Raw genomic sequence first — 16,667 nt, forward strand, 5'->3', positions numbered from 1 at the left:
TGCATCGGGTCTGTTTGTAGGCTGAAGCGCTCAGCAGCCTCTGATTCTGGTGTGACTTTGGTTGTTTGTCAATAACGTTTGCATCAAAAGGGATTTGTCTTATCCACAGCCTGGGCAAGTTGTCATCTACCCAGCGGTGACAAAGCATTATCAGTATGCACTATGCACATCATGTGGCCAAATCTGAGCTTTATGAGGGAGAGCGGTGCATAAAAGAATTTGTCAGGGGTGTATCTTACCTCCTCATAACATTAAGTCTGTCTGCGTAAGAGCCCGTCATCTCGTTGACAGCGTGATTATTACCTGAAAAATTATTAAACAGTACCTACGGGCCTTGTTCAAGACAAAGAACTCACATGGGTGCGCATCAATCAAATGTATCCCCTTTAGGTTTTACACTTATTCCCCCCAGTTTAGGCAAATTGCCTTGTTCGCGTGGCTTTGTGTAGCAGAGAGTGACTATAAGGTAGCGAGGGAGCCTGGGGAGCAAAGGATGTTCACTCTGTAGAAGAGAGACAGGGGTGTGACATGTTTTCACACAATGCCAATTTAGAGGGATTTCACATAGATCACTTGTCATGTGCTCTCTTAGACCATATAAATGAGAGAGAATGGGAGATCACTAATTGAATTTTCATGACTGAGTACATGTATATACTAGAAGAATTTCACCCCCTCTTGATAACGAGACTATTGTTCCTCATCTTGTTGTCTGTACAAAAAAAAAAAGTGTTGTTCGCCAGATACACAAGTGCATCAGTGTCCTAAGGTTCCATGATGCTTCAAATAGTTTTTTTTTTTTTTTTGTTCTTTTGTAGCTGTCACAGCTAGACAAACATGCCTCTCAGTCACTGCCTGGTAATCCAGAAAAAAAGATAATGCTACTGCTAAAGTGCTAATGAAATCAAAGCCGTTAATGTGGTCGGTTAAGCTGCGGATGATTTGAAGAATTCCGCCATTTAAGTGAAGATGATATAATGAATCTACTCTGAATAGAAAGCAATTAAAAGGACAAATTGGTCTGATTAACCTCAAAGTCATCCCACTGCCACAAATGGTGTGCAACATTCAAATTATTGTTATTAAAAATCTGGAGCAGATTTGCAGTCTTTTTGGCCTCTCTTAATCCTTTTAAATGAAGGAGCGAACTTTTTTAATTTTAGCTGTGACCTTTCAAAGCATAACCTAGATTTTTCTGCCATAGGAATAATTTTCTCACATCAGCTTCTGTAGTGTGTTAATACTGGTTCTAAGGTCAAACTGAGGGACTTCTCTGTATTTAGTTGTTTTAATGAGTATAGAAAAAGAGAGAATCATACAGTGCCAGGATGGACACAGTTTATATTAATTGGATCAAAATGTCTTAAACTTTTTGATTTTATTTTGTTCAATGTGTCTTCAAGTCGTCATCTTCTCAGCCCGACTTTCATTTTTTGATCTTCATCTTTTGATTAAATGACTCTCTGTTCTCCTCTTCCATCTGCCGCTCTTCTTCCACTCCGTCCTCTGCTTTGTGGCAAAGATGCGTTCACCAGCCGCGTGCTGCAGGTACTTCTGAGGGATGTGAAGTTCGGAATGACTGTCTCGTACAAACGCCTCGCAGAGATGGTGGGAAACCCCAGAGCGGTGCGGGCGGTGGGAGGGGCTATGAGGAGGAACCCGGTGAGTAAGCTGACATTGATTGACAGGCTTCTGTGTTACTTACTTTATTTAGTCAGGCAAGAAAAGTAATTGTTTTTATAGTCGGCAGTCATTTATTTTTTAGTTGTGATAAATAAGAATTTGATGAGTAGCTGTGGCGACATCATTACATCACTTTAATCTTCGTTATAGGGCTGTAATGATTGGTTGATCAATGGATCAGTCCACAATTAATCAAGCAACTGATTTCATGGTGAAACTGGTAGTTTTTACTGTACTTAAATATTCTTCAATGTAGTTTGGATTATAAGAATGAAGGACTTGAAGGTTTTATATCCATATTTTATCCTGATTGAATAAATACTTTAATACAAATTGTCATGTACATAAAAATGTAATCTATACTGTGGGTGTAATTAAACATATATGATAAAATATATTTTTAAAAAATGATTATCTGTTGAAGGGTTCTCAACACTTCTGTGCTACTTCTCTTGAGTAGGCATGGAAAACTAGTTATGCACACTGCTGAAGATTTCCAATAAAAACACACAAAAAAAAAAGTTTCCCCTGATGTTTTCCAGGATATGTAATCTAAACTGTAGGTGTGTTGGAATATGTGCGATGGCAAAATAACCGCCTCCCCTCTGAGTAGAGCTGTGGAGTAAAACGTCTACCTACAGCACGATTTTAAGCCCACACCTTTTGTTCCTGCACTCTCAAGTCTTAACTGTAGATGTTCGCTGCAAATCTCCGATTCTTGTAGGAAACCTGGCCTGCATCATTTTGCCCATGAATCCACTGTGTACAAAATGGAGGGCTAGAGGGCAAGTGGTGTGTCTCCTTTTGATCAAACCCTTTGATCAAAGCCTGTTTAACTCTGCCCATGTAGTGCTGTGGGCACCACCGGTGTGCTCTGTGAGGCAGAGAACACTTCTCGTACAGGCAGTGCAGTCGGTTAGATGTTCTCCCTCATATTTGCACTGAAATAGGTTTGTGTACATCTTCATCTCAGTGCTCTGTTTTTCCTCCACTGTTCTGTGGTTGAAGTCAGGAAAAAAAAACAGTAATTCATTATGAGAGTAATTAGTTTATAATGCAAAATAAACAATAAAAACACCTCGCTCTCCATAGACTTTCCATTAGCCAATGGCATTGCTGCTGGATGGCTGTATAATAGCTCTCAGTCTCATGTTTTACAGACATTTCTTTCCTTTCGTCAGGGAGGCTGGGAGCCTGAGCCCTCAGCTCCTGATACAGATCCAGAGTCAGATTGTCAGTGTCAATTACTTGTCAGTAGCACTGCTCCAGTCGGGCTTCAGCTGTGAAAAGCTCAGTGTGCTCAATCGATCCTCGCCTCTCTGTGGCACTTCTTCTTCACCAGGATTTGAGTATTGATAAGCCTGGTGTAGTGCTCTTTTCCCCCCAAGTGAAGAGGCAGATCCGAAGGCCTTGAGGGTACCCTGCTCTCCCTCCAAACCCGGGGAACAGTATTGATCCGAATACTGGAGCAGTATTTCTCTGTCTGCAAGGTTAATCTGGGGCTCGGAAAGTTTTATTGCTGTTGATATGGGAGCGGGTTTAATGATAGATTTTGAACTGAAAACACACTGCATGTCCAACTTTCATATAAAAGGCTGGAGGTGCAGCCGTCACATTAAATCGTGGGAATAGAATACAGTGACAGTACAGCAGCGGTTCTGATGTTTTTCCTGTAACGAGAACAAAATGAGGGCAACATTAAGAATATTTTAAAAGAAGTAATTGCTGTGATTCTCTCCAACCATTGCCATTCGTCTTGTTCTGAATTCACAATGATCGAAGTGTTTTAGGCTTGCTTGTTTAATCTTTCTCCAGCCATTTAGTTTACAAAGAACTCGGGACCCCCCTGGCAGTCGTCTGCAACAAGAGTAAACGCTCCACCGACTTCCTCTTTTTAATGATCACAGGGTTATCAGATCTTAATGTTGACACCCTCTCGATTGAATATTCATCCTGCTGGTGTTTTTGCCCATTAATTTTTGATTGCTTCTTTGCTTTTTACTATTAAAGAGTAAAAAACATTTATACCCAAAGACTGAGCCATCACCCTGAATGTGGATTTGTGCAGGATCAAGCTTAGACACTTCTAGTGTGGCACTTTGTTTTCATGCAGCACATGAATGTATTTTGAAAAAAAAATGCTTACATTTTCTGCATGTTGGTTACATTAAAGACATTTGTGATCCTTTAATGCCTTTTTAGCACCTCTAAACTATGTTGTTACTGTTGTAATAAATGTGATTTTTAAACCTATAGTTTAAAACTAGTTGACTAATAACAGGCATAAATCCTAAATAAGCACAAGCAAATATTTTATGCGTTGAAATGTTTCACAAAAAACAACAAAAAGAAAAGAATCACATGTTTATTTCCTCTGAGTTGAATTCTCTGCTCTCTGTGTGTCCGTGCCAGGTTCCTCTTCTCATTCCTTGTCACCGAGTCATTTCTAGCTCTGGACAGAGTGGGCCGTACATGAGCGGCAAGGGCGACCATCTCAAACAATGGCTGCTCACCCATGAGAGACAGAGAGGGAAGGAGTAAAGCATGACAGAGCCCAACTGTCCTTCATTCAGTACACACACACACACACACACACACACACAGGAGGCAGATTTATTTATTTTATTATTATTATTTTTTTCAACAACACAAAACAGGGCCATAAAGTTTAGTGTGTTTGGCGCACACTGTGGAACAACTGGAGTTACTTGTAAATATTCAGTTTATACTCTTTAAAAAAAAAAAAAATCTAAGAATAGAGATGCTGCATAGTTAATGTGATACAGAGTTGTTGCAGAATTAGAATGTACAAAAATAACTTAAACAGAGAACAGTAGGAATTACAAACATATGCTCCCGTGGGTCTCCGTTGCGTTTGCCAGATAGTGCTGGAATGGTTTTTCTAAAGAATTATTATTCCCTTAAAAATATGTCTCTTGCATTGTTGTTGTTGTTGTTGTTTTTTCCTAAGCAGAATTAGTCTTTGTACCTCTCGTTGGTTTTTTAATTTCCTGCCAAGTGAATGCTTTGTTCAACATCCAGTGATAAAGGCTCTGAATTTTATGGCTACAAAGCTTTGTAGTGAAGCATTTGTTTTGTCTTCATTTAGATCTCATTGTTTGCTTTCGCCTTATAATCCACCTAGACATGGTGAGGATGTCTTATACATTATATACTCTTACCTTTGTTGCCTTAGACATGTTAAAATAAATACGCCTCAAAATGACATATCCTGCCTTTTCATCATTTTAAATGTATTTAATTTAAAAAGTGATTTCACACAGTGTTCACTCAGTGTAGCTCATTATTAATTATGCTGTATGTCTCTCTGCAGCTCTGTGTGTCAGAGCTCTTTTTATTTCTGAGTAGTGTTTTCCATTAGAGGGCAGTACAGAACGGGAAACAGGAATCAACATTTCAACCTTGAATCCTCATCCTGCACATTTAATCTGTAATTTAAATGTTTATATGTTGTTTTATTTTCATTACAGCCCCATTTAATCCCTTTGGGATAAATTACTCTTTCTTAAAAAGACCATATGCAGAGTGCAGCGGTGCTGCTATGTGTTTAAAAAAAAAAAACAGTTTTTATTGAATATGTCTTGGACTTTTTATTTTCTACATTTCCTCTCAGTGATGTGTTGTAACAATGACAGTTTAGTATTTTTTTCCCCCTCCCTTAAATTCTCAATTCTCCTCACTGTCTCCTGCACCTCCTGAGTGACCCTTACTTGCCCATAGTTATTCCTTTTCTGTTCAGCCCAGGTAGCCTAATAATCCACCCTCCAAAAATAACCTCGACTCTAACCTTTCCACCACCAATTCAAGTGGCCCACTCACTGAATACATTTGAACTTTGCTGCATTTTTGAATTTCTTATCCGATCAGCTCTGTGCGGCTGTCTTGCCGTGCTGCTGGACTTACTTACTCTGCCATTGGAGCACCATCGCAGTGTAAATGTTGAGGCAGCAGACAGGCAGATGAAGAATGAGACTCAGTCTGTGGTTTCACAGAGGGCTAATGATGCCTGTGGTGACTACAGGCTACAGTCAGCCCCCTAACGAAGGGAGCTGTGACACAGCCACAAGGGGTCCCATTTAAGCCAGGCGCACTCTGAAGTGCACTGTAAGCACCCTCCTTTTTTGCTTGTGGCTAAGTAAATTTTATGGAATGCTATGAATTTAGCAACTAGAGATACTGATGTCTGTAGAGTTCTCTGTGGTTGATGTTAAAAAACAAGTCCATCATCAAAGCATCTCACATGCTGCCAGTAATTGGCTGTGTAATTTGTGTAGGTACCTCCTTAATATAAATCCCACCTTTTATTTCCATTTTTAGTATTTATCAGCAGTTTTATTATTATATATATCATATATATGTATTATTTTGTTGTATTTCCACCTTGTGTACCACTGCCATACTATGCTGGCTCAGAGATAAAAAGGAATTAGATTAAAAGAAGCCGAGACGATCTCATCATCCGCACTGTTAATCTCTGTGAAACCTTTAATTTTGGCCTAATATCTGCCTCCATTTCAAAGAGAGAGAGAGGCTCCACGAGTGCATGCGCATGTGCGCGTATGTGTGTGCGTGTTTTGAGCATGTGGCCATGCATGTTGGTGTGTGCACATGTGTATGTCCATATGTGTGTGGGTGAAGTGGATGATATTGAGTCTGACTTCATAAATCACCCAGACACTGATAAACTCCCCATGCACCCACACACCGCTAATGGGCAACCCTTAAGGAGTGTGAGTGTCTCGTGCGGCGTTTGATTCAACATTTATTAACCCCCTCACACACACGCTCTCTCTCACAAACGACACACACTCATTTGAGCCCCAGAAAAAGGACGGGGATAGGGTTGGTGGCATCCGTAGTGTTAGCGCAGGGTTTTGACCTGGCCAGGCTGTATTAATCATGGCCCATAGTAGTAAGATACATTTTAGCTTACAACAACAGCCTCTGCATTTCCTAACATTAGTTTCCTTCTCATAACTTATATCCTGTCTCCAACTCCCCACTTCCCATCTCATATCCTGGCACCCCTCCTCATTATAGAACAATTTTCTGCCCCCACATCAAATACAAACACACTCTGTGCTTCCATCTCCTTCTCCCTCATACATGTCGGCTCATAATTCTAATGTTATCACAACCTTGCACCCCTTGCAAGCTAAGTGGGGACCCCGCAGAAGTTAATCCCATCAGTGATTCATAAATAGTCTGCTTTTATTCATCTGGGGAAGTTTGCCAGCTTAAAGTAAATAAAAGCAAAACTTTTTGGAACATATTAACTTTGAGCTGCAAGCGGTGCACTGTTGCCTAGAAGCCAGAGGAGTATCCGGCATGCAGATAGGCAACGTCCAGCAGTCAGTCAGACAGATAGACAGAGGGTTAGATAGCTGGATAGACAGACATTAGACTGGGGCTTGGCTGCGCTATCAGGTTTCCTCCCCCTCTGTCTGTCTGCCGGGACAGCCTGGCCTCGGAGGCCCTGACACCGAGGCACCACGCAGCCAGCCACGACAGCTGCCACAGCAGCATCTAATACCAATACACTCCATGCTATGCCATGACTACAAAGAGAAATATCATTTCAAACATGGCATACTTTGATGCTCTCGTAATGATCTTTGTGTTTTGAGAGAGAAAGCAGGAGGACAGAGGATTCATATGGTGCCACTGTTTTTTTTTTTTTTATTAAACTTTTGTTTCTTTAGAACAAAGAGACTAAAGAAACTCCCCCATGATGGCAAGTTTAGGGTCGTGGTGACTAGATGAGAGGCTGAAAGTGTGTGTGTGTGTGTAAGTAACCTTCTATCAGCGTGTCACTGCAACCTCACGAACTTCAGCGTTGGTCTGGAAGTCTCTTAATTAGGACCGGCTGATAAACGGTCATGCGTTTACGTGAGAGTGGGTGCCTGTGAGCGTGTAGCCCCTGCATGTATCAATCTGTGCTGCGCTGTTGTCAGCGTGGTAAGGAGAGTGTCTCAGCCTGGAGAAAGTGCAGGTCTAGCCTTGGTCATGTTGACGGAGGGGGGCGGCACATCAAGAGGCTCCAGGACCCCATGGCACCAGTCTCCCCAGTCCCCCAGACAGACTGGGAGCATCTGGGCTCTGTCAGCGCCTCTGGCCCCTGCAGACTCCGATCTATATGACGGGGGAGAGGAGTGCATTGGATCAGGGAGAGGGAAAATATGAGCCAGATTCCTCAGCCTTGTGCAAAATGCATGCTTTGCCAGTTAGCATGTAGTGTGTGTGTGTGTGTGTGTGTGTGTGTGTGTGTGTGTGTGTGTGGCTGCATTAAGGCCTGATAACAGGTCATAGTGATTAATTTTGTATGATGTGAGATGGGGGTTATTGATTAGCGACTAATGCTGGAAAAGTCCTTTTTATAAACTGTCCAATTAAGTATTAATTAAAAGTGTGCAGCTAAAAATATGCAAAGCCCGTTCAGAGCAAAAACACATCATGATAAGACTGATAGATATCATTCCAGAGTTTCCTTATGAAAGTGAGCAATGATTTGATCAAGCTCTGCCACATGGAAACTGATACACACACTTGCCAAGACTAATTAATCCATACACTAAATTAGGAATATAAATTGTGGTCCCAATTTAACAAGGTCAGCTTTAACTTCTCCCTTTACACTTTATTTAACTGTGTAGGAGAAGAAGGAAAAAAAAAGAATCCCTATCAATGTGTTTCGCTTATTATGATTGACGATTGATGATTAAGTCCTCCAGCTGACACACACCACCAAAGCCGGTGAGTTGGAATTGGATGTGACACATACACAGTTCTGCGTGTTAGGTAATTCGTTGACGAGGGGCCAAATTCATTTATGGAACAGCGGTATTGGCAGGCGTGGACACTCTCTGCAAAAACAACGATAATCACAGAGGTTTGGCGCGGCGTGACAAGGACTCTTCAGGGAAAGGCCCTTACACGCTGCTTTGTTGGCCGTCCCTCCCTAAGATGGAGGGAAACATCCGCCACTGTTCTTAAGATGAGAGTCGCTCGGAGCAAGAGGAGAGCGGTTTATGTTAAGGTGTGGATGATGTTGAAAGGGCTTGATTAGCATTCCTTGGAATTACAATATAAAGAGTTTTTAAATTCAGCTTTTTGGGTGGAAGCATTTTTTTAGGTGGAATTGATGAAATAAAGGCTCTGATAAATCCTCTGTAATGAAACATGAGGGGGGACCCTGTCTCAAGCCATTTAATCTCTTTTCACATTCTCCATTTTTTCTGCTAATGAGCCTTATTGACAATCAAACAGAAGCTGTCATCCCCCAGGATGCAACACTCCCAGCCCCTGCGTGTTTGTCATAGTGTCCTGGCAATCAGAGCTGCCTGCAAGACCAGGCTGGCAGTTAGTGGTTCTCACAGCAGCACTGCCTGAAAATGGCACACTTCCTGTAGAGTTGCAGCTGCCACCTCTGCTACTTCCATTACTTTCTATAGCATGCAGATGTTGTATCAACATTCCCTGCCAAGGGGACTGCAATAACTGTGAGATTCATGCCATGTTTCAGAGGCACGTCAATTTCTCAAGTGGCACAATTAAAGAGGGAAATACAGTACCAGGTTTTTCACAGGCACTGAAATCGGAAAAGGGCTTTTTCACTTTTTTTTTTTTCCGAAGGGGGGCTGTTTCATATGGGTTCAGAAATCCACCCGATTTTTACTGCCCTTTTCCTGAGTTGAGCTGCTCTGTGAGCCTTTGTGCGGCAGACCTGTTGTGACCCACAGCGGATATGGAAATGGGGCTAAGGTTTTATGGGCCAAACGGATTGGACACAGTCAAGCTCAGGGGGCATGAATATTGGATGTTATTTCTGCTCCCTTTTTATGTAATCCATTGCCAATACATTATTAATAGATGATATCATATCCAGAACTACTGGACAAAGCACTACAGAGGAGTACTATGAAAGGAGCTCTATGTGGTGGAGACTTGTGGCAAAAAAAAAAAAAAAACAACAGTTGAAGTGATATTATTTTATCACTGCAGCCTATAGCACTCCCTGACCAGGCAGTCTTTACACTGTAATTTTTTTTTGGACTAAGTGAAGTTCATCGAAGGAAAATATGGTGAATACTGTATTCCTACCAGGGGTAAACCCTGCATTTGTGGGTTTGAAATGCACTGAAACATTGATGAAGTATCAAATGACACCCAAATACAAGTTTAATGGATTTTGAAGCACTGGGATACTTTGCTCATCCTTCTTGACTGCAGTGAGTGAAGTGGAAATCTTTGTGAGGATCTAGAGTTTTCCTTGCAAAGCTGACTCCCAGTGTACAGTAGCAGGGGAGCCGTGTCTTATCTGATGTACAGATTCACAGACAGGAGACTAATGTGCTAATGTGGCACTAGTTTTTTTTAAAGGGGAAAAAAAGGGTCATGTTCTCTGTTTTGATTTAAATTGTTCAAAAAAGGTCAGATTTTTGGCTTCATTGTCATCCCAAAGTTACAATCTCTCGTTGTGCAGATTTTATGAGACACAGAAGCAGAATTGGGTGTAAACTTCACCACAGTCACTTTTTCTCTTCCACAATAACACAAAAAAACCACATCACTCAGCGGTTACACAAATCCTGCCTGTCCAAAAGTAAATCCCTAAAAAAGTACCTCTCAGCAAGCACGGAGATAAACTACTGTCCTCCACTTTCTTTGTTGTTTTAAGTTTCCCAGCCATGTTGTTACTGTACCCACACAAGTATGATCACATGTGATAATGGCATTAAGAGTGAATGTATAAGGCTCTCAATAAGTGTTACATAGGGAGTGGATGCGTAAGGTAATATTCTCTTTTTAAGGTCAGTTTGAATTGTTTTTTCTCATGGGAAACGGCAGATTGATAAAGAGCAAACAAAACCTCTTTTCTGAATGCTTGTCCTCCATGGCCTCAATGAAGGTTTCATTCCTTTATATCATCCAGCCCAATTCCCAGCATGCACGGCCATTGTGGCTCTTTCAGCTGGAGCTCTCCATTGACTGGCTCATTGTCCGGCCACTCTTTTGTGCGTGCTATCACCGGAGCACAATCTTTCACCTGAACAGCACAGGAGCGCAGCCTGGATATGGTCAAAAAAAAAAAAAACAGACCGAGTCACCCATGTAGATGCCAGGCCGCACAATTAACACGACAGTAATGAAGAAATATTTATATCAAGCTGTAAAAACCTCCTTTGATGCTTGTTAGGGGTGCAGTTATTAGTGGTGCTGGTGGAGATGTTCGATATTACCACTCAGGCTTATATTATTGAGGGGATTTTTTTTTTTGAAATATAACAATGCATGAGCAGATGTTTGAAGAGTGGCCCTCGGCAACACAAGGCTAGTTAAGATCGATATTGCTTTCAATATTTCTTTCCTTTGACAGATAACCAGTACTGAAGAAAGTCTTGATAAGAGTGGCAACATATGGATGTGGCGAGTCTCGCTCTCTTTTGATTGCGTGACCCCTCGACCTCTGCCTGCGTTTGAGAGCGAGGCAGCCACATGGTTACGGTGGGGGTCTGTCAGGCTCTGGTTATGGGGCATTATTGACCCAGGATTTATAAATATTTAATGCACACATTAAGATCATGGTGGAGGGTGGCCATTAGAGTTCTCCAATAAAAGAGGCTCTCACGATGATTGAATGGTGTGGCTGAGGTTGAAGCTGGTTGTTGGGTACAGGGGAACCTGCTGAGACGATAAACTCCCACCTGCAGCCTGAGCTCTTAAAAAACAAACTTCTGCTTCCTGCGTTGTCTGTTTGTGCAACATTTTTTATTGAATAATAGAGACAGCAGTCAGCTAGATAGATCCCAACCTGCATATCTGAGGCAGATAACGCAACGTCAGGAAGCAGATGTGTGGCTATTGTTATCAGACACACTGGATTATCGGGGGAATGATTTGAAGCACAAGGCAGCTGGAAATTAAACGGCTCTTTTGAGTGTATCTGTCCTTTGCGCTATCAGCAGCTCCTGGACTATCTCTCCCACACGGCGAGATCCGTGCATGACGGTTGACATAATAAGCGGCGATATGCTGATTGCCACTCAGGTTGCTGTCTTTTAATTGTGCATTAAAGGCAGAGGTGGCCTCGGACAATGTTGCCTTGATGAGAAATTGACATTTTGTGACCTGCTACCCGCAACCACTCAGGATGCCAGATAAGATGCTCAGTTGTTTTTAAGGAGAAGCACCATTCTTTCCTCAAACACTTCTATCCTTCTGTTTGACCCACTTGATGAGTATAGATTTCACCACGGCCCCCCTTTCAGCACTCAAACTATAAGAGGTTCAAAACGATACCAGCCCTTATAGACAAAGGATAACCTTGCTCTTTCAATGTATTGATTCTTTATTAACTAGGTGGCTTAATGCAATGAAATGAGGGATTTGAATGAGCCCCATTTGGGGTGCTTTGAATAAAAAGCTTGCACTGTTTATGAATGACTACAATGAACCTTTGAAGCACCACAGATGCAGGATACACTGATACAAAGACCAGTAAGGTATATGTCACAATGTCAGAGTGCTTTGCTGAAAGAATATGAGTAAAAAAGGCAGTTTTCATATTTTATGGATGTTACACTTTTTTTTCCACAGGTTTCAAACAGTTATCTCTAAACACTACATCTTACAGACGAATCACAGGTTTGTCCTCAGAGGTTCTTTTTTTCCTGATTGTCAGTTTGTCTGCCAGCCAAACTGTACGTAAAACTGAAGAAGTCCACAGCTGAGGAGCTATTGTGTTTTTACTGAAAATTTTAATAAAACATCACTTATTCATTTCTGTTTCCATTCCAAATGTTGAACATTTTTAAATTTTTCTTCCCTGTAAACACATGTAAGCTATGTGGCAGAGTCATAAGTGGTGAGTAAAAATGACTTCTATACATTCTACAAAACAGAAAAAAAAAAATACAACCACAAATGGAGTGTTTTTTTTATCTCCAAGGTTGTCCCTCATGCACATTAGTCTCTATTGGATCTTAACAACTATCATATGGGTCACAAACAATTTATTTGACAATACAACCAACAAAGTTTTCTCCAAAAATGGTCTGTATAGATAATTTAAAATCAATATAAAAATAAACAATGAAGTTTGACTTCCCTCTTAAAAAAAAAAAAAAAAAAAATGAACAGAGAGTCTTGACGGAGTAACACAAATTTTTTTTGAGGATACACATGAAATATATGCACATTGCATTTCATCAAATACAAAAAAGAAAAACAAATGAAGGCAACAGTTCTTGGCTGAATTATCTGTGCTGCATCACTATATTAAGGGCATGACGATTAATACATACATAATGAAAAGCAATATACAAAATTTCAGAGATAAATACATTATTTATAGTTGATATGTTACAAAATTTCCCTCAGTGAGCGCAAGTGTGTATTTGAACAGAAATATGACAATGAACTACTATACTCCTACATTCTCAATGGATTTTATTTTTTTTTATGTTTTTTTTTTTCGTTGATCTAAAAGAACATGAAAAAGACAGATGTATAAATATTTAGCACAAGTTTGGCAATATCACAATAGTCTACAATTTTTTAACCACATATAAAACACATAAGGGAGGTTTGGAGCTAGAAGGGGGGAGACTGCTCCTCATCAACAAGAAACAGACTTCACAGTAGCCTAGGAATGCATTAATATACAGTGCTAGCAAAAAAGTTGAAAACATGGCAAAACACACTTGCTTAAAAGGAAGCTCTAGACATGGAAGTACATCATATTCATCAACAGAGCAGTGTTTTTGTACACGTCAGTGTGCTTGTTGAATCAAAGAGGATTTTTTTTAACTTTTGAAGATGATTTCTAGCTACAATAAATTACAAAATTTAAGTTAAAATGCAGGAATGAAACATGATACAACGTCACCCACCCGTCCCCGTCCCCCCCACCCCCACACACCCTTTTTTATTTTATTTTTTTTAACTCGTATTTGTTGTACTTTTATGATCAGTTTTTTTCTACATTTTATATATCTCATATATGTTTTCCAGTTGAAATTCAAACTGTCTTGGCCCCTGTGTATTTTTCTCACACAAAAATACAAAAAAGTCACATTATAAAGACGCACAACTGTTGTGAATCTATTAAAAGAGTTAAAACAAAACAGAACAAAACAAAGTCTGAGGCAAACAAGTTCATTGGCAAATGTACTGTACATCAGTGTGTTTTTTTTAAACTTTACAACCAGATGGTGAGTCCACAGAGTCCCTTCCAGTATTGAATGTGTGGCTGATTGGACATATCCGGAGGCCGAACCCGACAGGTATACAAAATAAACCCTTCATCATTCTGTGTCCTCTTCTTTAAGGGGTGATAAAATGGGGGGGGGGCAGGGAGACAAAAAAAAACCCACAGAAAAAGAATATTGTTCCTTGTGAAATCTTTTTTTCTGCAGGTTGTTAGTCTTTAAAAAAAAATCTTTCTTTTCTTTTGTTTTTTTCTTCTTCTTCTTTAAAAACAGAACAAGCGGTTGACTATACATTACACCAGCATTGTGCTGAGAGGAGGAGGAGGAGAGGGGAGGGGGGGTTGTCCTGTGAAGTGGTAGACTGGTGCTTGAGATGACAAAAAAGTGCATTTACATTGGAGGGACAACCAGGCCGGACATGGCTGAGGAAGAAAAGAAACCAAAAGAGAGCGGAGATTAGTTTATTCAGCCTGAAACAGGTGTGGATATAAAAATGAAAAAGATCCTTAAAATGGTGGTGCATGCATGTGTATGTATGTGTGTGTGTCCAGCGCAAGTGTGTGCCCTAATGTGCCTGTTTGCGTATGTGCCTGTGAGTGTTTGCTGTGTTGGCCAGCCTGCTGCTGCTGCACGTCCTGCGTAAGGAGTGGTGGTGGTGGAGGTGGGGTGTCGGGGGCGAGGGAGGGAGGGATGGAGGGGGCGATGCGAGGAGAAAGAGTTTGAAAACCTCCCTCCTGCTCTGACATTTCAGCCCCCAGCACGCCAGTCCTGCTATGTGTGATATTTCTCCTGGCGTTGGGGTAATGGCAAACAGTGGCCCAGACTCCCAGGAGACGCGGCCGTGGCGACGGCAGAGCAACAACACGGTCACTTCCCACAATGCCACAATGCTACAGTACTACTAGACAGACTCCCCTCTGATTTTATTCCTATCAGTACCTCTTCATCCTCCTGCAGCACATTAGTCGTACATTTCCACAAGTTGTGCCTCTGCGTCATTATCCAAGAGAGATTAGGCAAGATCAAAGGTAGCTTCCGTTATTTTACCAAGACCATCTGCTTAGGATATCATTAGCAACTGTACCTCACCCCGAGAGTTTATATATTCAGTATTTTCACACGTTTTAACAATTAGGCGACTAGTGAAGTGCTGGGATGATGTATTATTATATTGCTCTGAGTATATTTGTAGAGTCATGGTTGAAATGCTTTTAAGTTTGCCAGCGCAGATGATGGCAAGGCATTGCTCATTAATTTCTGCACAACATGTATTAATAAGTATGAACGTGTAGCAAGATGAACTTTAATTTCCCACTTCATTAAGCCCAATGTTATTAATCTTGGGGCACACACTACGGCTAAGCTTGTTTTCAAAGCAATCATGTTGGTCATGACACATGCACAAAACCTAATAAACATAATTACTAAAACAATTCTGGGAAGGTCTTTCCCTGCGACATCAGAGGGATCATTTGTACGAAAGGGCAACGAGGATGCTTGTGTTTGTTTTGCGCAGACGCGAAATCCTACACTGGCATGTGTATGTGTGTGTAAGTGTGTGAAGACATGCTCCTATATGTGTGTGAGCGTGTGTGTGTGTATGTTTGAGTGTAAACTGAAAGGTGTAAATTGGCCTGTCAAAATGCATATATTTGTAATGATTAATCCCTCACCAAACCGGACAGAGGCCTGAGCAGCGGTATCTGACCAGTAGTCCGTAGGGAAGGGATGAGGGGGTGAGGGGTGCTCACCTTGCAGTCCGTTGCCGTTGGCGCTGGTGCAGGAGGGGGGTGGGGAGGCCTGGGGTCGGACCACAGGGGCGAAGGCGCTCTTTTGTTTAACTGCGGAGACGATAGGGAGGGAAAGGAAAGGAGGGAGGGTGAGAGTGAGAACGTGCTGTGAGTAGTGCTCGAGAGGGAGAGGGCAGTTAAGGTAAGGCTGGGATAGTATTACTGCCAGGGGGGATACACGATCAGTACTCACAGGCCCCTACCATCAACATCTTGTCCGGTTGAACAAATACAGGTGGCAGATGGTGAAAATACACATAAGAAAAAAATGAATATTCCTGCATTTCTGAGCTACATGTGTGTTCTCTGAAGCACTAAAAACCAAACAACGGTAACATATTATCAGCATCAATAATATTATAAATCCCCGTCTGAAGTGATTCATAGAAGTGAAAATGAATGTGGGAAGCTGGAATTAAATCAGCAGCAGCTTAGTGCTACTACAGCGTGCAATAGTGGCAAGCTACTCACTTCCATATGGGGAGTTGGCAGAGGATCCGTTGAGGAACCCAGGGGAACCTGGCACTCCCAGGTTCATACCGGCATTGCCGTAGCCATTCATGCTGTTGCTGACGGTGTTGTAGCTCGACTGCTGTGGGGTGCTGCTGGAGATGTAGCCCCGGGGGGACACGCTGCTGGTGTTCCGGCTGTAGCCCACTGAACAACACAGGTAGAAAAGGGAAAAGGGTGTTCATTCATTTCTTCTCTTCTGCGTAGTATTTACCAGGGAAATCTTCACCGATTATGACAAAGGAACTTTACTGCTGCAGTCAAACATTTTTATATCAGCACATGCTGCAGATGACAGTTTAATAAGAGGAGAAGTGGGCACTTAATTGGACCCATTAACTGCCTGTGTTTTAACTATTTCTCATTTTGCTGTAAACCCCCCTGAAGGGCCCCCCCTCTCTCTGCAGGTGCCTGCACTTTTGAGAACCTCTAAAGTTATGGAGCCATACCCCTA

At 41.6% G+C, this 16,667-nt stretch overlaps 2 protein-coding genes across 11 annotated transcripts in view; one reads left to right on the top strand and one right to left on the bottom strand.

Annotated features, from left to right (window-relative positions):
- LOC114446976 (methylated-DNA--protein-cysteine methyltransferase) overlaps positions 1 to 16,667 on the top strand; it is a 37,266-nt gene that overhangs the window by 14,100 nt on the left and 6,499 nt on the right. For 2 of the 3 annotated variants that reach the window (XM_028422911.1, XM_028422912.1), the window contains exons 4-5: positions 1,523 to 1,662; positions 4,096 to 4,909. In XM_028422911.1, the coding sequence (XP_028278712.1) occupies positions 1,523 to 1,662; positions 4,096 to 4,224 (269 nt within the window). In that variant the 3' untranslated portion in view covers positions 4,225 to 4,909. Of the gene's footprint in view, positions 1 to 1,522; positions 1,663 to 4,095; positions 4,910 to 16,667 lie in introns of those variants that run through there. The other variant, XR_003671807.1, reaches the window with a different exon arrangement.
- The window catches only part of LOC114446975 (transcription factor COE3), a 65,051-nt gene continuing 61,530 nt past the window's right edge, over positions 13,147 to 16,667 (bottom strand). For 4 of the 8 annotated variants that reach the window (XM_028422910.1, XM_028422909.1, XM_028422908.1 and 1 more), the window contains exons 14-16: positions 16,175 to 16,360; positions 15,665 to 15,754; positions 13,147 to 14,335 (exon numbers count right to left, since the gene is read on the bottom strand). In XM_028422910.1, coding sequence (XP_028278711.1) covers positions 14,304 to 14,335; positions 15,665 to 15,754; positions 16,175 to 16,360 — 308 coding nt within the window. In that variant the 3' untranslated portion in view covers positions 13,147 to 14,303. Of the gene's footprint in view, positions 14,336 to 15,586; positions 15,755 to 16,174; positions 16,361 to 16,667 lie in introns of all 8 variants that reach the window. The other 4 variants (XM_028422902.1, XM_028422905.1, XM_028422903.1 and 1 more) reach the window with 2 other exon arrangements.

This window comes from Parambassis ranga, chromosome 15 (genome assembly GCF_900634625.1).
Source record: "Parambassis ranga chromosome 15, fParRan2.1, whole genome shotgun sequence".
NCBI classification, from domain to species: domain Eukaryota; kingdom Metazoa; phylum Chordata; class Actinopteri; family Ambassidae; genus Parambassis; species Parambassis ranga.